At 39.2% G+C, this 24474-nt stretch overlaps 1 protein-coding gene across 1 annotated transcript in view; it reads right to left on the bottom strand.

Annotated features, from left to right (window-relative positions):
• Nucleotides 1-24474, bottom strand: part of PRKDC (protein kinase, DNA-activated, catalytic subunit) — an 88284-nt gene that overhangs the window by 5648 nt on the left and 58162 nt on the right. The window contains 19 exon segments of the mRNA XM_076329734.1: nt 736-828; nt 1140-1360; nt 1615-1682; nt 2242-2446; nt 6038-6181; nt 6887-6974; nt 7909-8120; nt 9631-9791; nt 10308-10488; nt 12215-12405; nt 12517-12691; nt 13837-14026; nt 15612-15723; nt 16429-16537; nt 17168-17392; nt 17910-18098; nt 18681-18819; nt 19271-19479; nt 23688-23867. Coding sequence (XP_076185849.1) covers nt 736-828; nt 1140-1360; nt 1615-1682; nt 2242-2446; nt 6038-6181; nt 6887-6974; nt 7909-8120; nt 9631-9791; nt 10308-10488; nt 12215-12405; nt 12517-12691; nt 13837-14026; nt 15612-15723; nt 16429-16537; nt 17168-17392; nt 17910-18098; nt 18681-18819; nt 19271-19479; nt 23688-23867 — 3092 coding nt within the window.

The following is a 24474-nucleotide window of genomic DNA, read 5'->3' as shown; positions in this document are numbered from 1 at the left end:
CTGGAGGTTCTTCCAACCTGCCCCATAAACAAGAGAAACAGTAAAAATAAATGGTGACAACAACACTTTGACAAACCCAAACAGAGATTACGTACTAAGAACAACATTGGTAAATAAATCCACATTTCTAAAGTCCAGGATAGAAACAGGCTGAAACGCTAGAATTAAATCAATTTCAGAAATATTCATCCCCCAATTACAATCAAGAGAAAGAAAGCTAATTTATTCAAACCCAGCATTTGTATAAAGTCAGAGACAGTGTTCTTTTACAGTTGTTTTGTGCATCTGCTGCCAATTTCCCCCGTCACTGACTCACTGCTGAACCCAGGTTCTGAAAAGCTGTCTCTGCTCTGCTCTGCTCTGCTCCCCTCCCCTCCGCTCCCCCCTCACTGACCTACGTCCATTTCCTGCCTGATCAAATCAAGAGATCAAAATCCTTTGCTTGTAAAATCAATCTGCTGATAAGGAAATGGTGATGATAATGACGTCACACGTGATTATAAGCCTCATGTTTAAACAAGCTGGGTGGAGGATATTCCAGGTACAAATAGTGCTCATTAAACAAACAGTTGCCAATTACTAATTTGGCTCAGGAAGTACAAACTGCCTCCTTGCTTATAGGTGCTTTTCTTTCTTTCTTCTAAAAAAAGAAAATGCTGCCACAAGATTGTCAGTATCACGAGAAACCCATTAGTAGTGGTCTCTATTAGAGCAGACAGCTAAACCAAGCATCACCTGTTATAGTTGATGTCTTCCTCTTCAGACATGCTATTCTTAAGGAATTCTTTTAAAGTACAAGTATTTTCCAGCCACTTGATGAGTCCCAGTCTGGAACAAAAGAAATGAGAGATGCAAACAAGTAGCTCAGAGCTGAACTTTAGAGTAACACCACGAGTAGGAAGCAACATGTTCTAGTGCCTGCTAAAAGAAGGTTGAAAGCTAACAATTTAAATATACTCTGAAAAACAGTTTCCAGACAAAGCAATTTCAATGTTGCTTAAAAGGCAAAGAAAAAAAATTAAACCAAGACCCAAAACACTCTGAACCAGAATCCGGCACACAGAAATCTCACTTTCCAACATCCCAACAGTAATAAATGTTAACATAAGGATCTCTGTCCCTTCGAGATAAATTCCTACCTTGTTGTCATGGGGATGACCTGGTAAGTTTTTAACTGCATATTCCTTTGGCTACACGTAGCATCTTGGGAAAGGATGATGTTCATTACATCAAACAGCTGCTCAATACGTTGGTCTTGTCGCAGGTCTTCACCACCTTTGACAAGAAAAGGATACTCCTGCTCGTCACTGCCTCGGATTGTTATACGTTTTGGTTTCCTCAAGGATTGCATTACACTTATCTTGGAAAAAGACAGGAAAAAGCAAAATATTTGTGAAAGAATCATCACTGAAATTAAGCGTATCTGGCATTCCTAGATGGCATAATCAAGTTGCTCAATTACTACTAGAAAAACAAATGACTATTTGCAGACCTTCCTTCATGTGCTGCAAGATGTGTACACAAGCAACAACTTTGCTATTGTCAAATTCTTCAGATGGAATATGGACACAGATTTATACCACACAGGATTTTGACTCAAACTTGTAAACATACCCGTTCATCAAATCCAGAGATTTTTGCGTGGTACTCTGGCAAGGGTTTTCCTTTTCCATCATACTGACCTGATGTGGTAGTGGGAAAAAAATAAAAGAAGAAAGAAGTTACATAGACTGATTTTTTTTTTTTTTCCAAAGTGTGTTTAAGAACAGAACACACTTCCAAATATTTTGTCAAATTGGTAGAATAATAACTATGAAGAAAATATTTTAAAATGCATAAAAATCCATTATACACATCATGAGTTTATCTGTGAATTACTAATATTCTCTCCTTGTTAAGCTGTTAGAATTGCAGCTCTTAATGGTTTCAGAGGACACATCCTTTTTGAACTAGATTTAAACATGTATTAGATTTATAGATCAGATTTCCTGGAGTCAGGTCTTTAAAAAAAATACTAAGTTCTTAGGTAAAAGATACAATTTTAGATACAATTTTAAAAATCAGGACTACAGCTTAAGAACAAATTTAAGAGATGAGGAATGAACAGAGTTATTTCAGATGAAATCTGCCTCTGCGTAAGGCCAGAAAGAAGGGCCATATAGCCAACATAAGAAGTAGAGCTCAAGAGTAGCAACTTTCTTCTAAGGGACAGGTCACCATCGACACGGGAGGGGAACTTACCAGGAACCTCTAGTTCGTTCCTCAAGAACTCAACTTTGAATTCACTCATCCACGGTGAACATTCTTTCAGGTTTCCAGGTTCCTTATGGTTTTTGTTCATTTTTGACAGGAGATAAGTTGCAATCGCATCAAAGTCACTAGCCTTCATATCCAATAGTTCTGAACCGCCTTTTCCAAAGTGATGGTCAAAGTCCTTCCCAAAAGCCTGAGGTTCATTTATAGAAAGGAATCCTGTTAACACAGTGCTAGGAACTCCCCAAGAACACCAAAACTGTACCTTCCTATCTACACACACAGCTTCATCTGAGCTCCTAAAATACATCAATTGTCCTTCCACTCCAGTTCTTTTTTTCTCTCCATTATTTCTAGTCTGTCAGACCCTTTTCACTGCCTGTTTGGTAGACCCACCAGCTATCATCAACAGAAATATCTACATTTCACCAATCCAGTGATATCATTTGCCATATCAAAATCAGAAGCTTATCCCTCCTTACTTCCTCCAACTGCAGTTCGATTCCGAGTGAGCATATCAATAACGCTGCTTGTTAAACTTAATACATGTACCTCCTCTGCTTATAAAAATTTAAGAACAGCTAGTGAAATATTAATATAAAATACAAATATTTAGATTTATACCTATTAAACAAACGCAAATTCTATCATGAAGCTAAATATAGGATTATTATCAGAACATTTAATTGATGTCCCAGTCTTTAGATGTTATCACACTTTCAAACTGCCGCAACAAAACCCAAAAACCCCTCCAACTGTTTGATTTACAAATGGTAAAAAAAAAAAAAACAGATAGATAAGTTAGTTAACCTTTTTTTTCCCTTGGAACTCGAATATTCGGTGCTTTATGGAAGGTCTGGCTTTTTGTTGGATTTTTGTTCGGTTTTTCTGGGTTTTTTTGTTGTTGTTTTCTTCCTTTTTTTTTTAAACTAGCAGCAATCATACTACATAGCAAGCAAATACAGCCTCGCTAATTTTATATATACCTTTTTTGCTAACCAAAAGATATATTACATTTATATGTAATGCATGTCATATAGCTTAATGTATTAAGAAGATTTTTTGCATCATGTTAGAAAATGTCAATTTCAATGTTTTATTTACTATCACATTTATTATTTGTTATTTGCTTTGAGATAATCTGGATGCAAAAATGTGTAAAACCATATTTTAAAAGTATTTTAAATATCCTGATAAAGGAGAACTGCAAAGACATTTCATACTGATCCATTTAATAAACAAAGTACGTATTATCTGCAAGTAGTTAACCGAGTTGACTTCTTGTGTTCATAATTCAAGGTTCTAGAAAAAACAGATGTCCCCTCTTGGACCTCACTGGTATTAACGGCTTGGAAAGATATGTAACCTCACTTGTTATTTCAATGCCTGATCATTTTTCTCCCAAGTTAAGAAGGAGACAGTTATTTCACTGAAGTAAATGAAAATACAGAAAATACTATCCTTCTGAAGAAGAGACTGCTACATTCAACATCTTTATCACTTTAAATCTATTTCCAGATGATCATCCAATTGCTTTCTCTGCTCTGTTTTTTGACTTCCTTTAAAATTCAAGGCAGCAAATATTTAATAGCCTTAATATTGTATTTTAATTAACACAATCCATCAACACTGTTTAATTTATGGATTACTGGAATTTCATGTTAAAAATAAAAGCAAGGTTGTTATTGTTTAAATTACAATTGAAACAGTACCTAATACATATGAAGATTACAAGCCTGAAGTACCCCACATATTAGAGCAATTTTATGTGTCAGTCAAGAGATACAACTTTTTTTTTTCCAGCAAGGACACTAGAAACTATACAGTTATCCTCACAGCACACTTTGTTTCTCCATTAATACTGCATCATGAAGGCAAAGAATTCAGAGTCTGTGCACCATCACCCTGACCCTCTTCTGCAGCCGCTAGTGTGTGGAGGGAATACTGCTCTCCCTCTTCCCTTCAACAGAGGGGAACAACCCCGCTACCTCTCTTCCAGCATCTCCCTCGCTCTTCTCTCCCTACACTGTTAATTCAGTAACAATTGCAAATCCATCAGTACTACTTACAGTATTGTCTACTACTGCACAAGTTTCACCTTTTTAAAGAGCCATGGATTTTTTTGTTTAAGTGGGCCAAAGTGCACCCCAGCAGCCAAACGCAGACTGCCTTTGTCCTCATGCCTGCTAGGTCCCTTGCTGGGCTTGTACCCCGTATGGCTCAACCTACAGCTGTTCCTCTCCCTCTACCCCCACCCCAACAGTGGCACATCCTGCAAATTCTTATCCCCATACTCTTAAGTTTAAAGTCATTATCATCAGAGACCCAGCTTATCTTGCAGCAGCATATTCAAAAGGCTAGTATGCCCCTAAACTCCTAATTGCCCTTTCTGCTACTGTAATACTTCACCTCCTCCCGACCCCACCTTACTCGCATCCTCCACCTTCCCTGCTCATAGGGAAGGAATCTCCCTAGAGACACTCGGATAAGTTTATCCAATGCTAATGTGACATAAGAATGGCCATATGGCAGAGACCTGGACCCACCTAGCCCTGGCCACGGGGCTATGCGCATACAGTACAAGCATACAGCCATGCTTCTACAGGAGTATCACTCTCCTGGCCTCCAGCAATTTGCAGCTCAAGGATTTCTGGACCCAGAAGCGTGCATTTGTATTTAAAAGCTCTCAAAGCGTTTTCCCCCTCCCCATGCTATTGTCTACTTGCTATTTGAACCGATGAAACCATCCATAATACCCTGCAGCAGGAGTTCAGCACTTAAGTGTGTACTGAATGAGGAAACACTTCTCCCTGTTTGTTTTGAACCTGCCATTTCCACAGAGTATTTACTCCATGCTTGGCACTCCTAATGTTGAAAGCCTTATTGTATCTGTCCTCATTGTGTCTTTGGAGGAATGCTAAAGTTGTTCCCTGTACAGAGGTTACTCTGTACCTCTGATTATTCTTGCCGCTCTGAACCTTCTCTGGTTTCATTATATCTCTGTTGCGAACTGTGGACGAGGCCTACAGTGTTCAAAATGCAAGAGTCAGAGAAGGCTGCTGTGTCAATGTATAAATCCATGTTTTGTTCTCTATTCTTAATAATGACTAACAACCGCTTTTCTTTCTTGACTACTCTTGAGTATTCACAGCTGATGGTTTCACAGAACTATCACAAATCAAGATTTTGTTCTTGAATTGCAATATTCAGCTCAAACACAAAGACTTCATATGTGGAAACTAGGGCATTTTTTTTTGTGCCACATGCATCACTCCATTTTTCTACACTGACTTTCACTATTTTAGATCTCAGCCAGTTTTGTAAAGTCTTTTCTGTAATTCTTCATAGTTGTAACTCTTCTGAATAACTTACCCTAAATAACCTAGTATCAGCAGCAAATTTGAGTAGCATAATACAGCAGAACACCCTAAAGTGCTCATACATCCTTGGCAGAGGGGAAAAAAACAAGGCCAAATTCCTGTGCTGGTTCATGGATGGTCAGAGAGGCCCAGGCCCTGAGAACCTGGCAGCATGCAGGACAGGGGAGGCAGAAGCTGAGTAAGAGGGAACATTTAGTCCCGCAGGGCAGTCAGAAGTAGAAGTTGAACTAAAATAAGTTCATAGCTTCTAGCAAAGAAATCCCAGTCCTGTACTCCTGACTTGATCTCTTGTCTCATCAAGTCCTGCAGCACCTGTAAAAGCTGTGATCTGGTCCCCTCTTTTGACTTTCTAGTGCCTTCTAGAAAGGCACACGATGCCAACACTACTCAGTAATCACACATACCTGAATAAACCTTTTCCTCAGCAATCCAAGGCCAGGAGCCTCTAAATTTCCCAAATTCTTGTACATTCCTTCATACATTTCCTTAAGCTTATTTTTATTCCTCTGAGCTTTTACCAACTCGTTTCTGACATCCTCAACCCAATCCTGCAAACAGAAGGAAACAGGTGAGTACTGAGAAAAAGTTTACTGACCCCTCACTCTTTGGTAATCTGCTCAGATTGCATTTGGATTACTGTATTTACTAATAGTCAATGAATGTGTCTTTTGACAACCAAAAGAGCAACCAAAAGGCTATGGAAATATTTCCCTTTCATTCTGTCTCTCCATAAGACATTTCTACCTAATAACACAATTATGTTTACTACCATAGCATCTAGCGCAAACTAAGAAAGCCCCTATGGGGCAAGGAGTGGTATCTAACACAAGACTAGAACCCTTTGGACAACGAGCTCATAAGATAGACAGGGAAGCCCAGCAGAGAGCAGGGAAAGGGTATAAGAACACAAGTAGTCAGAAATTATAGAGATGGCCACAAATGACAATTCTGTAACAGTTTCGGAACGATTAAGGAAGACTGACCATGGGGCAGGGCACAGACCCTGAAGGAGAAAGCTGAAAAGGGCTAGTGCAAAACAACCAGCTGGCACAAGGGAGGGAGACCATTGCCAGTGAAAGCTGCTGATAGCACCCCGACATCATCACCAGTTGATTCTGGGTTGAACCGCTTCCTGTGGCTGTGGTGTCAACTGAACTGCGTCAGACTCCACCCAGCACTCTTTCCTAAACAGAGGGTAAGGAATGAAGGGAAGGGGGTGTGTGTGTGTGTGTATAAAAAAAAAAACACCTTACCTTAAAAAGCATTATGGGATTAGAGAGCTGTTCCAGGGAGCGAACGAAATCTTGAACTACTCCTCCTCTGTCCAACTTATTCTTGATCCTTTAAAAGAAAAAAAGTGCATCACAATGCAACAGGAACTACTATCACCACCTAGCCTGCAGATAAGCAATGCTCCAGGTTGTCTGCTATATACAAGAATCTGGCAAAATAATCTAGGGGTAGGTACGTGGACCCCCTCAGAATTCTCTCGTGGGCTGCATGACTGTCCTTGCCATGCAGCTCCCAGTTTTTTAATTAAGTGTCCCACTATGAAAATAGGAGCTTGGTGGGGGAGTGGAAAGCATACTTGCAACAGAAATGGGCATTAACCAGACTATACATCCTGTCACAACAGTTATTCAAGGGCGACAGCTTGTGAAGCACAAGACTTCATCTTCTTATTTTAAGTGAAGAAATTCAGCAAATGTATCAGAGATTTGAAAAAAGGCAAACTGACACCTAAAATGATATTAGTGGTTCTACAGCACTGTGTGATATTCTATTTAAGTATCTCTGCTCTCGCTTGGTATTACAATGTCCAAGCTAGCTTCATCTTCATCTTCGATGGGTACTGACTCTCACTGCTGTGAAGTCTACTACAGTAAGAGCCTAATCATGCACCTGATTTCCCTTCAGCCTCAGCAGAGTAGGAAAAGGAAAAAGCAACTCTGACTACCACAGAATTACCAGTAGGAAGGGCTTGCCTCTCTTCTTTTTTTCTTTGAAAAAATTCTAACTTCCCACAGCCTGGGGACTATATGTACTCAACACTTCAGAAAGTATTCAGGCCACCGACCTGAGTATGTCTAATACTAAGAGAGCTTATGCATCAGGTTTCCCTGTGCCTTTAAATGAGAACACAGCGCACATAGGACTACCCTCTAATGTTTCCCGTGCCCCCTAAAGAAAACAGTTTCATTAGGGAAAAAAAAAAAAAAAAAATCTTTCCACTCCTGAATAAAAAACATACAAAAGAGCTACTCTGCAAATTTACCTTTCTACAAACTCCTTGTTCTTACAACCAGTTGCAGTATCTTTGAAAGAGTAACTTTCACTGCTGATCATGAAAGGGTAGATGATTGCCTGGGGATAGGTATTTGCGATCTCTTCAATAGTATGTTGCACGGCTACTGCTTCATCCTTGTCAAGTAGTGCCATCATCTGGCTAATCCAACCAATGAACTGCCAACAGGGAACTGAAGAAAGCTGCAAAAACACAGACACCGCTTTCAACTTCGGTCCTCCTTGAAAATACCAAACATAGCAAACGCAAACAAAACTGCTCTGTGGCCCAGCCTGACAGACAGAAACACATGAAATGGAAACAGAGAGTGTCAACTAGGTTGCACAAAACATCCCCCAATAAAGCAGATTTCATTGTTATTATTATTACTACTACTACTACCACTACCACTAACTACTGCTGCTTAACAGGTTTTCCTTTACAAAGATTTGCAGTTTGTTGATCAAAAGGAGGCTTTATACTCAAATTTGTGGCTTTTCTGTCTGGATGCAATATAATAATTTTTGCACCACATACAAACAACTCAAAAATTTGAAGGGATAGTTCAAACACCATTGGGTTGAAGTCTTTATTTGAGTAAAAAAAGCCAGGAAGGAGAACACTGGAAGTCCTACCACAGTTTTGTTCTTCCTTCAACTTTAAAGAGGTTTGGGATTGCCGACATATTAATTTCAGTAGAACATCCCTTGCCAATATACTTCATGCTCATCTCACTCCAAAAGCCGTATTACTTTTGAAAGGAGTGCTACAATATATTTTCTTGTGAAAGCAAGAGACCAGACTCCGACTCCTTTCCTCCTATCTCATCCGAAAGGAGTTTAACATCAGATTGCCAGTATTTATCTCACAGAGAGAGGGAACACAAAGAAATGCCTGGTGAAGTTCTTTTCTGGGTGAGGTTTGTTAACTGGACTAGGCGTCAGGTTCTGTTTCAACCATCAGAGTTTCACTGTGGCCACACCTTGTGCACCTCAGCCATTTTTGCTATGTTCTCGGTTTCTTGGGCTAACTAAGCCATGTTTCTGTCTCTTTCGAGTTCTTCCTCTGACAGGGCCTGGCACTCTGTGAGCACCAGCACAATGGGCTTGAAAATGCAGGCAGGCCAAGGCAGGAACAGAGGCGTGAGTCACAGAGGACCTCTCAGCTTATCTGTCCCATGACAGCAGGGAAGGCAACGTGGCTCACGGTATCCTGCTGTGGAACGGCAATGGAGGGACAGGTCGTGGAAGGGAGGAAGCAGCTGTAGTAACCTCTGAAGTGAAGCAGGACAGGGAGAGGTGGGAGAAGTGGAAAACGAGCCTGGAAAAGCTGTTGGCTTCCTGCATACAGGAAACTCAGCCTACAGAAATAAGATGCGTTCCTTACCCTAATCCTACGCACCTTTATCAGCCCACTTAAGTAGTTCAGAAGGAAGAAAAACTACAACATAATTTTTCTCCAGCAGCTCTCAAACTAACATTTGGAATCAGAATAATGATAAAAAGTTAAACTTTTACGAAAAAAGTTTCTGTCCATATGAATTAGACTCAGCAAGTTAGAGAAAAGACAAGGAACAATGATGGGATAAAATGTATCTGATTTACCTGAAGCAAAACTTACCAGTCTCACCTCTCCGTCCATCCAACTTCCACCCCCACCTTTAAAATTCGATTTATAGCAACATTTGCTGCCAGGAAAATGGAAGCAACTAACCTCTCGTGTCACCAGACCCAATGTCTCTGCTGGATATCTTTCAACTATTTGCAGCAGTCTAGGAAATCTCAGCCTGGCTTCTCTGGAGTTCAGTTTTAAAGCTTTTATCATTTTCTCCACCACAATAGCTGGGAATAGCTGCAGATCTGCAGTGTTAATTTCTGCCAAGGGACATTAAACAAGAATTATCAGAAACACCATCACTTGTTCCATGTCTTTGATCATCTGGAACATTCATCTTTATAATTCAGTATTTCCCCCCCCCCCGTGTATTTTGTATTTCTACTTTGTTCTCCTTCCCATCTGTTTGAACTGCACACATCAGCAACACATGTACTTGGGGACTGTAAGGATTAGCTTTATCAGGAAGCTGCATCACTGCCGGTATCTTGCCTGCTTTAAACACAGCACTGCTGTGGTCTGGAAAGGAAAAAGGGAAGCATCTGCTGGACATGATATACATCTCACAAGTGAGAGGGAGACTACGAGTGATTCACTACCAAAGCTAGCAGTAATAGTGGGGGGGGAAAAAAGGAATATGAATACTGTTGAACTGGAGGACAAACTGTTCCATTTAAATTCAAGCTGTGTTGCTCAGGGAGATCTCCTGGGTATCACAAAAGCTCACGTATCGCAGATAAATCCACCTCACGTGCTTAGGAGAAATCCTGACTAACCAAGCAAGCCTTCTTCTTCCCTACGCAGATGCTGGTCACAGAAACCGACCAAAGTCATATATGCATCGATAACTCCCATCACATCTACACGTTCCATGGAGTGGGACTGCACCTCCTCTTCAGACTTCCTCGCGGCACTGCTGAAACACTGAAAAGCCTTCTTGTTCAGACTTGCCAATACCTGGAATTCAACCATAAAAGAAAAAAAGACACGTTAGCAAGTAGCATTCAATAATTCTATCTGAAACTGGGACTTGATTGCAAGTCTCGAGTATATAAAACTTTAACTGTATTAGATGTTTGGAGCAGCTGACACAAAGGAAAAAAATTGGGACGTTATTTCTAGCAGTAATTTCCAGAATTTTAATTTCCACAATTTCCAATGGAAAAATATGAAACACACTTTTAACTTAAATTAGTCTCTGGAAATGTTATGTGGAATTTTTATAACTGCAAAAAAGTTAATGTTACCGGAGTTTCCGCAAACAGTTAACAGAAAACACAATTAAAAACCGCTATTTTTTCCTATTAAGACATATCTGCAACGGCTGTGTAACAGCTATACTTAGAACTTGTGTCAAAAAAAAGCATGCATCAAACTATTTCAAATCTGAGGTCTTTTTCCCTATTACAAACATAGTCATATTGACCATACGTTTCTAATGCAGCTCATGCAATGAAGGACTTGACAAGATCCTTTACAACTGAATGTTTATAAATCAAGTACACATATTCTCATACTGCCAACAAGCTTACCAACCTCAGACACTGTAGCTATTGTAGTTATTAAACAAAATACAAAATTGCTGCAGAACAAGTTGGAACAACTGAAAAATGCTGTAACTGAAATTAAATAGTTTGAATTTCAGGTAGGTAGAGGGAAACTACCAGGGTCAGAGTACTGCTTAATACTAAGCTAAAATAAGGCTAAGCTCCTTAATCTTATAGAAGTATCTGGTATCCCAATCTGACTCATCTGACACAGAAGAGCATTTGTGTTCATCTTTTACATTTCCTTAAGAAGAATGCTCTTAATAATTATCTAATAAATGAAGCTTAAGCTTTTGCTCAAGTTTCTACACACCTGAAAATTTAAAATCTTTTTTGCAGGAATCTCTTCTTTAACTGCTTTTCTTTAACAACCATAAAAACACAAATTAAGAACTATTTTTTGCTGTCTCATACTGATACGGTTCATATCTAAGGGTGTTTATGGTGGCTTTAGGAATTAATAGAAAGAAGTTAGCAGTGGTACTTCAAATTCTTACTCAATTTGACAGACAAGAGGTCAGTGCCACAGCATCTGGGACAACTGGCAACATATACGATTTCAGATGCAGCACAGTCTGTCACTGTATTCTTCAAATGCACATCTCCCAAAAAAGGCAAAGATGACCTGCATATGCTCTGTCTTAAAAACCTCTCTCCTCTTTATCACTAAAATTACTTAGATAAAATAAGTGTATCGGTATCATTATCAGTATATATAAAGATCTCTTTATGAAATAAGATAGTCTGATAGCATGAAGAAGCTCAGAAATGCCCAGCTGAAACAAAGGCATTCTTTGAGGGTCATGTTCCCAAGCCTTGTCTTGCCACCGTGCATGCATGTGCTATGACTATGTCTTTCCCCTCCACACAAAATGCAGGAACAGAGAAACACAAGAACGCTCTCCCAATTAAAAAAGCTGCAGTGGTACAGAACTCCAGGAGAGCAAAAACCAGACAAAACAGCAACCACAGCGGTTTGTTTTTTTTTTTTCCTTCCCCTAGCTGGTGTTCCTGGACAAATCACTGCTACTAGCAGATGGGTTTCACATTCTCTGTATATATCCATACCCATCACTACCTATTGAAGTACCGATTACAATACTGAAATACCTAAAAGCTTTTCCGCTCTCATTTACCTTTTCAGGACTCTCAAGACTTTCTCCTGATAGTACTGATATTTTTCCAGCTTTTTCTTCCTCAAGTTGCTCAAGACATCTTGGATCCTGACTAAGAGCACCGGCCATGATGTGGTACGTAGTACCCAGAAGAAGATTCTGGTTTCGGAAGGCCATTATGTTCTTGCTAAGATAGTCAGATTTGGTATCTTCTGTTGGAATTCAAAAACAAAGTTGGTAATTTGACAACAAAGCAGCTTTGTATAATAACAAAGCTGAAGCAAAGAGAAGCATGTTACATGAAGCAAAGAGAAGGCTGTTACCAAGCAGGGAGATGGTTTTTAACACTGAGAGTATGCGTTCAGGACAACTCTGGTTCCGGCGGCAACTATGTGTAAAGCGGCAATAGGCATAATTCCACCTCACCAGCCAGTCTTCCCTCGTTTTGGCTTCTTTGCGCAGGTCTTTCAGAAGCTTCTTGGCAACCGAGAAGCTGTTCTGTATTCAGATTAAGACAGAATTTTCAGGTAATATATCTGAAGAGGAAACAAAACCTTTCTGCAACCAAATTAAGGGATGAGAGGATTTTGGTAACACAAGTAAAGCTGTTAGATGATGAAGAGAGGTCCACTGCTTGTTGGGTCTCATATTCAAAAACAGATTTGTGCTAATGGACAAATTTGAAAAGAAAAGGAGAAGAACAGAGGTTTGACAAACTGAGGAAATTAAAATAATTCTATCTGCATGACTAAACAGGCATTAACTGTTCTGCAGTACAAACACATATGAGAAATGTAACTTGGTTTACAATACCATTAAGCAAATCACTTATGTTTGTGTTTTGATGAAAAGTTTCATATAAGTAGCATTAAAGGAAATCTTATTTTTCATTTACTCCTTTAAGAGTGTATAGTCTACACAGCACTAATGTTATATTTGGTTATTACAGTGCTTAAAATAAACTCTGGCACTGATTGCAGATTTCTGCAGCATCTCAGAAGATGAGGGAGACCTCGACTTAAGTATTATTTGCCTTGTCTCAAGCTTGAAACACCAAAGGCCCACCATCAAAGAAGGCTATGTTTCAGTCATTTTAAGTCAGATCCAAAACAAAATTTCTAAGTCACTTAGCTTTAGTTCCTTATAGAAGTGTTAACCTAACAGCATTAATGAAAACTGTGAAAAAAAAAAATCATAAAATGTTTCATCATTGCTGATTGAAGTAAATTATATTGATTCAATATGAATTTGATTTGTTTTCTTGTACAGAAGAGATTATTTGTAAATGAGACAGCGTAGTGTTTGGCTGTAAGGATCCCTTCCATTAAAGGCTGAAGCATTTCAAATACTTTATTTATCTGCCCTTTAGTGTGTCAGAAACCATCTGTGGATCAAAGGGGCCTTCAGGCACATTTCCAGTAATGACAAATTATCATCAAGTTTTTAATTAACATTTGTCCATTTGTTTTCTTTCTCTGTGGAGCTGACTTTCTTGAGCTTTCAAAATGTCCTGGACAGCAAGGTCAAAGACAGACAAGGTCTGCCCTGGCAAAAAGGTGCCCAAGACCACCTACGAGGCTTTTCCAGCTGTAGTTTCTATCTATTTTCTCACAAAACTGGAAGCTATCAGACAGTGCGGTCACCTGTTTCCTGGCACTTTCTATCATCTTCATTTTCATGTTAAATTTGCAGCTTTTAATCATTGAGTAAATGTCTTCACCCTGTTGATCCACTTCCATTTGGTCACCAGCACCATATTCTTCATCCACCTCCATACTGTCATTGGCCTGATCACAGAGAAGTTTCTCCTGCAGTTTGTCAAGAAAGAAACACCTGCACAATGACAACAGGAGTACAAATCACTCCAGTAGGCATGCAAGGGAATGAACATTCAAAAGCGTTGATCTGCCTGACAGTAAACAAAGCTAAGAAAAAATGGCAAGCTATAGCAACCAGCTTTACCAAGGGCTAAATATAGTCCTCAGAGTCTGGAAAGTCACAGCCAAGGACAGGTTGACTCTGAGAGCCTTCTAGGATCTTGAATCAATGAGATTAAATATTAGAAAATGTCCATAATAGAGTAGGATTTTTTCTTAGACTGTTCCTTTAAAATCATAGCTACAACCTCGAAGTTCACCAAGACATAACTTGCATTCCAACTTGACAGAAGTGCAGACAAACAGGAGTCTTGTTTATAATGTGTAAGTGCCAGGCTGTATTTTATGTCAACCTGCAATTCAAATATATATGACACCAACACATGTAAACATTGAAATTTGTGTTGCAGAAAAGACCAGCGACCATACTCAACATTTGAAAGGGAACTGCCATTAATCAGTGCCAAATCCTTTTCATTCTACTAGTCCTATCTAATTTAATAGCATCTCTCATTAGGTAGACTTATTCAATGCAGGGGAAAGCACTGCAGTCTGGAGTAGGGCTTGGCGCTGAATAAAGGCACATCCTTTGTCACTAATTTAAGATGAGATAAAGGTTTTTTAAAAGCATGTAAAAATGTTCAAGACACTGACAACCCTTCAAGTCATAAACGTTTTGAGACTTCGTAAAGGAGTAAGCCATACCATGTATTCTGCCTAATATTTAATTGCAATAAGCTCTTCTGTAGCCATGCTTTCCTGACACTCAGAGATAATAAAATAAATTACAGAGCACACTGGGTATCAGCAGAGCTGTTGAAGAAGTTGTCCCCCAGCAAAGGAGAAAGAATCTAGATTTGCACAGGAAGAATGGATTGGGATGAAGATAGATACCACAGGGAGGACAGAAAACTTTGAAATTCAAAAAAGCATTCCAGCTCCTTCGGAGCTAATCCAAAGGAGTCTCCAGAGAGCCTTTGTTCTTTCTAGCAACAGTCGCACAGCAGAAGTCTCTAATTACAGCACTGGTCATTAACTTTCCTATAAACACATGAAGCACTGATAGTGACAGGGCTGGGCTTATTTTGTACACTCCCTAACTTTGGAACTGCCTACAAAGTAGTTAAGTATTTTTATTCATAACAGACTGGCCTTTTGGGTGGTGTTCCATGCAGCTAAATGCAGCTGATCTACTCAATTACAAGTGGATGTGTTTACGGGCTGCTGAAGTGGGCTAGCTTGTACAGTGCATGTAGTCACTGATGCAAGAAAATGCCTAAACTAACAGTTATGTTTCTGTATCAAAATGCGGTTTATTCCCTGTCCATTTCTCAATCTCCTTTTGCTTCTCACTACAAGTTAAGTCACACAAAAACCAATTATACTGATAAAGCTATTACAATGGTTAAAAAAAAAAAAAAAAAAAAAGTCATACACTGGATCAACAACCCCCCATATGAAAACAAGCAGCATTAGAAAAAGCACCTCTCAGAACTCAACAGGCAGACAGAACTAAAGCTAACCCAAGAATGTAATTTTACCGATTTGTAATGATATCATCCCAGATGTTCATAGGATCCATTTTAGCATCTGGATATCTGCTTGTCCAAATTCTGAGAAGTCTCTTAAGGGAAGCCTGTGAAGCTAAGTTACCTACAAATCAATTAAGAATACTTTAAATGCATCTAAATCCAAACAGCATGAAAAAGGCCTAAACCAAGCACAGTCTAACATTCAAATCACAAAACTGCAATAAAACAACCCACTTGTATTTCTGGGCTTGCATTAAATACACTACTTGGTGATCATATTGCTTTTGTTTATTGCTGAAGCACAGGAGATTCAATAAGGACATCAGTGTCAAATGTCACTGGGCATCACCGCTGGGTAGGTACCTTTCCATACAGGAATATGCTGGAATATACCGGAACTGTTAACTAAATTTAATACGTAATTCGGTTTATGCGCATAAGTTTGTATTTCATGCCTGCCTCGGTAGGTATAAATTATATACCACATCCATCTTTTATCTCTGCTAACCACTACTTGCTACCAAAGTGACCCTAACAAAAATCTTAGTTTAAAACTATTACTTACACTTTTAAAAGAGATACTTAACTCTTATTACAATAGCTAGGCTAATAAAACTTTGCAATAGAACAAAGAATTATCTTCAAGCCTATCTTACACAACTGCAATAGTTCTTACTGTCAAGAAGACAGTAAGAAGTAATTCCAGACCTATGCTCCTTCAAACAGGAGTTCAGTCCTCTAAGTGTGGAAACAAATTCAAAGTTCAGGAAACCATGATTATTTAACACAATGGAAGGAAAAATCACTTAAGAAAAAAGATCTTTACTTCTCTCGGTCATAAAATTGATGAAATCCTGTATTTCTGTCAAAGCTTGTACAGACTGCAGTTTGGTCATTCGACTTTGATATAACAAAGTATCAATGCTGGAATAGCTCTGAAAAGAAAGGGGGAGAATGGAAGATTTCACATACAGAATTTACAACATGGTTCTATTCAGTGCTGTACAAACTATTTATCTGATGCTGCTATATATTATGCCCTACAACCCAACCTTTTACAAGTAATTTAAAAACATGTAATCTGACAGCAACTCTGCTTTGGACAAGTATAGAGGCATATTCTAGCTGCAATTCCTATCCTAGGTTTTAGGATAGTCCTCAGTCTAATCAAAACTTGGTAATGGATGGAACTTGTAACCTCTCAATGTAATACTCTCTTTTCAAGTTTGTTCTGGGGACAGGAGGCTTCTGAAAAGATGAATGAAATAAAATTGCTATTAATCTGCACAAACAATTACTCTGAAAAATTTCTAATAGATTAAATCAGCAAAATAAAACAAAGTAAAATGGGAGGATGCACTCCACTGGCTGGCTCAACTCTCATCATTGCAAGCAGTGAATTCAAAGGAAGTTTTGTCATATGGTTGGAAAGCACCTAGATTTCATTGTATTTGGACAAGTGTTTCTCTCGAGAGTATAATCTAGCAGCAGTAACAGCAACAACAGTTTCATTGTTCCATGAGTTTATACAGAAAAAACATATCAGAGATAGCAGAGACTGTTACCTGCATGAAGATCTGCATGCCATTGCTAATGTAATATTTGGCTCTGTCAAAATCATCTTGCAGGATGTAAAGGAGACTAAGCTCTTGGCTGTAATGCATTTCTATAATGGCTTTCTTCTGTTCTGTCTTCATTGCCTCATCAATAAAAGTTAGCAAGGTCTGGTCATTTTCCCCGCTGAGCAGTAACTTTAACTTACTGCGTATTATATAGGGCAGATATGTCTCCTACAAGGTGAAAATATAGTCTTTATTTCTAGGAATGGAATATTAGATGATCAATTTTTTGTTATCAGTGGCAGATCACATAAAAATATTTTGAACAGTTTTCTTAAATGTTTTCCCTTTCGACAAATTCCAATTTGCTAACAAATCACAGCAGCCTTTTCTGATAGGCTCAAGAAGTTGTTAGCAAATTCTACCAGTTTCAAAACCAGTGGTTTGGTAACTCTTAAAACATGAAACAAATAAAAGTGATAAAAGCAACAAAAACACTGCAAGACGACGACGACAATGATGATAAAGCTGGTCCTATATGATCAGCCATAGACTCAAGGTAAAAATTAAACATCGTAAAAACAGCAGAAGTAATTGCTTCTGTTGTTTTATATATCAGACACTCTGCTAATTTCCATAATAAAAGTAACCCAAATAATGCAACTGGTTTCCACCACAATCATATTACTGTAGGACATCCTTGCAGAGATAAAAACAGCGCAGTATCAACAAAGTGATTTCTAAAAACCTGAAAAAATGGATCATTCCATGTTTTGCTTAGGTCTGGAGGTTTTCCACTATCAATATTAACGGTAGCACAATACTCCAGAGACTTCCACTCTATGAGGTGGTCATAGCATTCCAGAGATGCAAGTTCCCAGAAGTCCTTCTCCGCTTCTGTTGGCTCTCCATCTTGCCAGTCTTCCTTAGAGAGTGCCTAGGGAATGAATTTGAGGGGGAGGAAGGTTCTCAGCTGGAATCTGACACTAGTTTCAATTCTAAGTCACCAGGAACTTAACAATAATTCACTGTCTCATAAAAATATCTATCCATTTACCAGAATGTCACAGCAACATTAAATGCAGAAAATTCAAGCTTGTCAGTATTTATATATAAACGCATTTCAGGTAGCCATCTTTAGTAAACCTGCATTTTTAAAGAGTGAAGACTTTAAAAGAAGGTTAAAGAGATTCTTCTTCATTTTTACCCACTATAACTCAGATTTTCTTTGCCATGAACACATGCAGTTTGCTCTCTTGGGGTGGTAGTGCACCCATGGTGTTTTACTTGTCTGCCTGAGTGATCGCACATGTGAAGCTTTGTAACAAACAGTAAGAAGTATCACGCTTACTGCTCTGTTGTGACTACTCATCTGTTCCCATGTCTTTACAGACTGAACCATCAATCAAACAAAACACAAGGACATTTTAAACAATACGCTGCTTCTCAAAATGTTTAATTTTGGCTTATTAGTTCATGAGAGATTTATGAAACAAAAAAATCTTGGTTGTCATTTTACCTCATCATAATATTTAGCTGCTTCAGCATAATCACTCCTTGCTTCTGCCAACAACGCTTTCTGTGTAATTTCCTTAGTCCCAATCTTACCACTGAAAATGCCACGAAGGACATCATAATCCCCAAGAGATCGGTAGAGCCTAGTCAAATTGAAAAGGGAAATATTTTAGTTAGTTGAACAGAGGTATACCAATGCAAATATAAGCTATTTAAAAAAATAATAATTCAATAAGCAGTAATACTACTCGCTTGTAATAATAAAAAAAATTTTGACATTTCTTATATAAGATCATAAATAGATATTTAATTAGGTAAACTTAATCTTGTAGTTAATACCTGAACTGTGGAAACTCCTGCAGTTGAAAAGCTATGAACAAGATGTTTTTCAGCGGTCTGATAGCATCATCAGGGTGCACAGCTGTTAAGTCTAACTGCTCTAACTGAAAGATAGTAATTAACTGGCAAGAAATTAAAAGCATATCTAATTCTGAAAGAGGGAAAGACTAAAAAAGAAATCCCATAACCCATAAAGGCGGAGTTCTTCACAAGGCAAACCTAAATGGAAGTAAATTGTCTCAAACAAGAATTTACTTAGCAAGTTCAATCCATCTGATCACATCTGGGGGAAGCTCTGTCCTCCCACGCATCCGCTTGGACGGGGGCTCCTCCGCAGGGGACAGAGCCATCAGGGCGTGCTCCAGAAGAAGGATGCCCACTGGCTCCTGTAAACTTGCAAGGCAGCTTGTGCTCACGTTAGCTGAATCCAGTTCTAGTAGCTCTCTGTGCTGGTAACTCATTTCCTATAAAATAAAACAAAACAACAGGTGTCTGCTTGGTCTAAAACTATACTGATAGTTACCTTTTACAGATCACCTATTTGGTATCCCTCTTCTTACAGCGCAAGCTTTGGAAATGAGCCGTTAAATCTCCACAAGTTCCCAACTCTGGGAAAACGGGAATCTTTTCCTTCTGTGCTGTTGCTCTTTGGACAGAGGACAGTAGAGAGTAACCCCTCTACTTTGTCTGTGTCTCCAGGGCACAGGACAACTTTCTTGACAGAAACACACGGGAAACGGGGGAGAAGTATATGGACACATTCACAGCCTCCATCTTTCCTTAGAATCATAGAATCATAGAATCATTGAGGTTGGAAAAGACCTCTAAGATCATCGAGTCCAACCGTCAACCCAACACCACCATGCCCACTAAACCATGTCCCTAAGTGCCTCATCTACACGTCTTTTAAATACCTCCAGGGATGGGGACTCCACCACTTCCCTGGGCAGCCTGGTCCAATGTTTCACCACTCTTTTAGTAAAGAAATTTTTCCTTACATCCAATCTAAACCTCCCCTGCCGCAACTTGAGGCCATTTCCTCTCGTCCTATCGCTTGTTACTTCGGAGAAAAGACCAACACCCACCTCGCTACAACCTCCTTTCAGGTAGTTGTAGAGAGCGATGAGGTCTCCCTTCTGTTTGTTGGCAGCGTGGTGCCCGCTACACAACAGCTGCATTTCACTTAACCTATTGAGTGGTGCATTCCTGCCATAAGCCAAAGGCGCAATTAACCACGATGCCTCCTCTGAGCTGGAGGCTTCCTATCCACACACTTAACCCAGTTTTAGCGTACCACAGCTTCCCGTTAGACTCATTTAGTACTGCACTCATCTAGTCCTGTCTGATTTAAAGACATGAAAATATTTCTAGCAGATCTTTACCCTATTTAACATCAGTCCAACTACAGAATAACCTCTTTTTCAGGGATAAACATTCTTGTTTACCTGACGTTTTTTTAAAATACTTAAATCATTATCCCAAATACAGGTAAATATATCGAGAAAGTAGACGACAAGTTCATTAAAGCCAGGTTTTTTTTTTCCACTTAAGAACCTAAAGGAAAGTTGCAATAATATCTTAACCAAACAGGAAGAAAAAAAATCTACAACATGGAAGAGTGCTAACGTAATTTTCATTACAAGAAACAGCACCGAGTTTTAGGACAGAAATTAACATTTGATTCTTGCCACACAGTATGTTCAAGAATACTAAGTGAAAAAAAAATCACTATTTGGAAACTGTAACAGGAGACTGTGTAAACAACCAAGCTACACTTCTTTGATCAATGGCAACCACCACAAAAACAGCAGAATAGGCGCCTGGCATAAACAAACTCATTACACAATTTGTATAGTTGAGACTCTCACACCAATAAATTTGTAGTCAGTAAAACAGAGAAAAAGAACAGTTTCTTGTAGCTTCCTGAGTTACAGACCAGGTGGATCCCAATGAGGGGTTAGCATATGCTTCACCTGCTATTCAGGCAATTTCAACTAACAGTTTCTATAAAAGTTGCACATGTGCCCCAGACACTCTTATGTATGGGCACAAATTCCTTGACTGCCAACTTTTAGGGGTTATGTCAGGGACGCAGTGCCAACTGCACAATCTAAAAACTTAGGAATAGCTGTGCTAAGGTAAGACCAAAAGCCCTTTCTCAGGTATGCCTAGAAGAAAGTGTAAGAACTGTGCAAATATAACTATGTCCAGAGAATGAATACCCTCACAAACTCGCAATTTACAGACATCGCCCCACGTCAAAGGAGCTATCTTTCTATTTAGTGCATTTTGGTGACTATTTGATCACTTATCTTCTGAAAGCAGAGCAAATGTTCCTTGCTCTGTATGCAAAGCATTCTGTCTTTACTCACTACAAGAAGGACGTTGAGGTGTTAGAGCATGTCCAGAGAAGGGCAACGAGGCTGGTAAGGGGTCTGGAGAACAAGTCTTATGAGGAGCGGCTGAGGGAACTGGCGTTGTTTAGCCTGGAGAAAAGGAGGCTCAGGGGAGACCTCATCGCTCTCTACAACTACCTGAAAGGAGGTTGTAGCGAGGTGGGTGTTGGTCTCTTCTCCCAAGTAACTAGTGATAGGACGAGAGGAAATGGCCTCAAGTTGCGCCAGGGGAGGTTTAGATTGGATGTGAGGAAAATGTCTTTACTGAAAGAGTGGTTAAACATTGGACCAGGCTGCCCAGGGAAGTGGTGGAGTCCCCATCCCTGGAGGTATTTAAAAGACGTGTAGATGAGGCGCTTAGGGACATGGTTTAGTGGGCATGGTGGTGTTGGGTTGACGGTTGGACTCGATCTTAGAGGTCTCTTCCAACCTTAATGATGCTATGATTCTAGTCGCACCACATGTTCAAAGATTAGGGTGAATGGCATCCAAGCTGGCCTGACAGCTAAAATATAAGGCAATTATATGTTCTTCAGAGGCCAAGTATCTCTATGGAGTCTATGTAAACTTTTGTCATGGGGTTAAGTTCTTTCTTAGTATTTCAGCTAGTTTTTAATCTGTCCTGAAAGCCAATCTCAGAGCTTCATAGTCAATTTTAAGATTATACTTGTAGACAAAACCAGCTCTTTTTATTACCAAGTTACTCTCCTGATGGGACTTGAACCTGTAGAAGACTAAAAAGTCAAACAACCAGAAGCAAACGGCAGTGAAGCAGGAAACCTTTCTGAAACAAGCCGATATTTATTATACTGTTGGTACATAGGAAACAGAAGCTGTATTTCCAAATGGCCAAGCAATTAGGACAGCCTTTGTGAGCCCCATGACCACCTCAGCACTGTGTGCTCTCCCTCTCCCAGCTCTCTCTCCTGGTCAACATGAACTCTGTTCCCTGTTGGGGAAACTTCCTCTCACTGTTATGCAGGATGCTCAAAAACACAGGCTGAGGCTTGCCTTTGTGCTGCTGTTCTTTTGCTACTGAATGGGGATGGCAACGAGATGCTCTTATCGCACTTACAAGGTCCGTATTTTTGACTAATTTTAACTTACCTATTTTTTGAGCCTTCATTTTACATCTACTCAGAAAAAAAGTAGCCTAACACAACAGTGTTATTAATAGGGTCTAACAGACTGTATAATTCAACACAAATAATAATATCAAGAGAGAGAACCAACAAATGCAATGTCAAGAGGGAATATTAACAGATAGCTATTGTGAGATGCTGGCTCGAAAAATACCAAGACAGCCCAGAAAATCCCCATAGCATTTGACCTTTTATGCAGCTGCACAGAAAAGAGTAAACAAGAAATTACATTTTTTCAGATGTATAAATACAAGTACAAAGAAGCAAAGTTTGTCACTGTTTAAAAAGCTAGTCCTAACTAGACATTTCTCCTGTATTACGAATGACATCTACTGTCACAGAGTATTTAAATTTCCATAACAGAAAGAGGAAGCCATTACCTGCCACTCAAAAAAAAGACTATTTTGAGAGCTACAAATCAGACACAACATTAAGATCAACACAGTTGACAAGAAACATTAAATCCAGTGACAATGAGTATGTAACAGGTGCTTGGACAAGTTTTTTTTATCTCCCTGAAAATTGGGGTAAAAGATGAAGTTCACAATCTATTCCAGGTCAGTATATTCTCATAGCAGAAAGGCTTGTGTTGCCTTTCCAGTGAAATGGCTGTGGTGCACCCGCTCACCCTTCGGTGGAAGCGAGTCCTTCCCTCGTTACTGAAAATCCCCAGACGACTACTTCAGGGGACTAATTTGAAAAAATAAATGAGAGGCTAACAACAAACAGTCTGACAGCTACTGATATCCTCAAGACATCAAAGTATTCCTCAGTAAGCACTTCCCAGAAACAGGAAGATAAGCACACGACACCCACGTAACCCTTTCAATTGTTCTTATGGCTTTCATTTAAAATCAAGTCTATTCTTGTTACTGATGCAATTAAAACATTAAAAGGTGACTCAAACTCTGCAGATCAGAAATTGTAGAAACCTTTAAAAATCAGTTCAGAGGCATGAATTACCTTGTTCACCTTAACAAGAGTCACTTGAAATATCCATTCAGTTAACTATTCTCTTTCCACCTCTGTCTAAATTTCAGTAACAGTATTTAACCTTCACTACAACTGGGATTATCACACATTCAGACAAAGACATTATATTCAGTTACTTTCATGGCATATAGCAGGATTTACCTGAATGCATGCAATGAATGGCGGGAAGTAAGACAGGCTCATACTCAGGAAATTATTGAAGTTGTTCAGCAGCTTCTGGATGATGGCTTTTTTCTCAGAAGGAGTTTTAGATTTTTCTACCTCATGAAAAATTCCATGAAACAAACTGCTGAAAAGCTGCTTGGCAAATGTTGGATCTTTCTGTAAATTACAACAAAAGAAATAAGGCCACTGAATTTTGCTGTGACACAATAAACTAGTAAATAAAATTAAGAGATACGACCCACCCTGTACCTAATCCCTACATGGACACTCTTTGGGAGTGGAAAAATTAGTCTGGCATGCATCACACCTATGCCGGGAATTACTGTACTACCCATTCAAATCCCATCTTAATTCTTCTACATAAAGAAATTCCAAGACAATGTAGGTTTCAGGCCACAGTGTTGGTGGAGAGGATGGAATTTACAATTTTCACATATTCACAATTCCCACTACAGGAACCAGGCACCCAATATCATCTTACGGACACCACTGCCAGTGAAGAGGGTTTCAGGAAAAAACAGAAGACATCAATGTGCGAGGAGACCCGGACCTAACATTGAGGGAGCCAACACAGAGAGACAGACTGTACAGACAGACAGTTCCATCTGAGATTTAAAGGCATTTTTTCAACCCAGAAACACAATTGTATGTGTAACATAATCCCTATGCATCCTGGTCTATCATGGGACTGGACTTTGGTCTAACTCTTGATCTAACGCTATTCAGATAACTATGATTGTGCTACTTCCTCCCTTTACACAGA

This window comes from Aptenodytes patagonicus, chromosome 2 (genome assembly GCF_965638725.1).
Source record: "Aptenodytes patagonicus chromosome 2, bAptPat1.pri.cur, whole genome shotgun sequence".
Taxonomy (NCBI): domain Eukaryota; kingdom Metazoa; phylum Chordata; class Aves; order Sphenisciformes; family Spheniscidae; genus Aptenodytes; species Aptenodytes patagonicus.
This window is presented reverse-complemented; position numbering and strand designations above follow the sequence as displayed.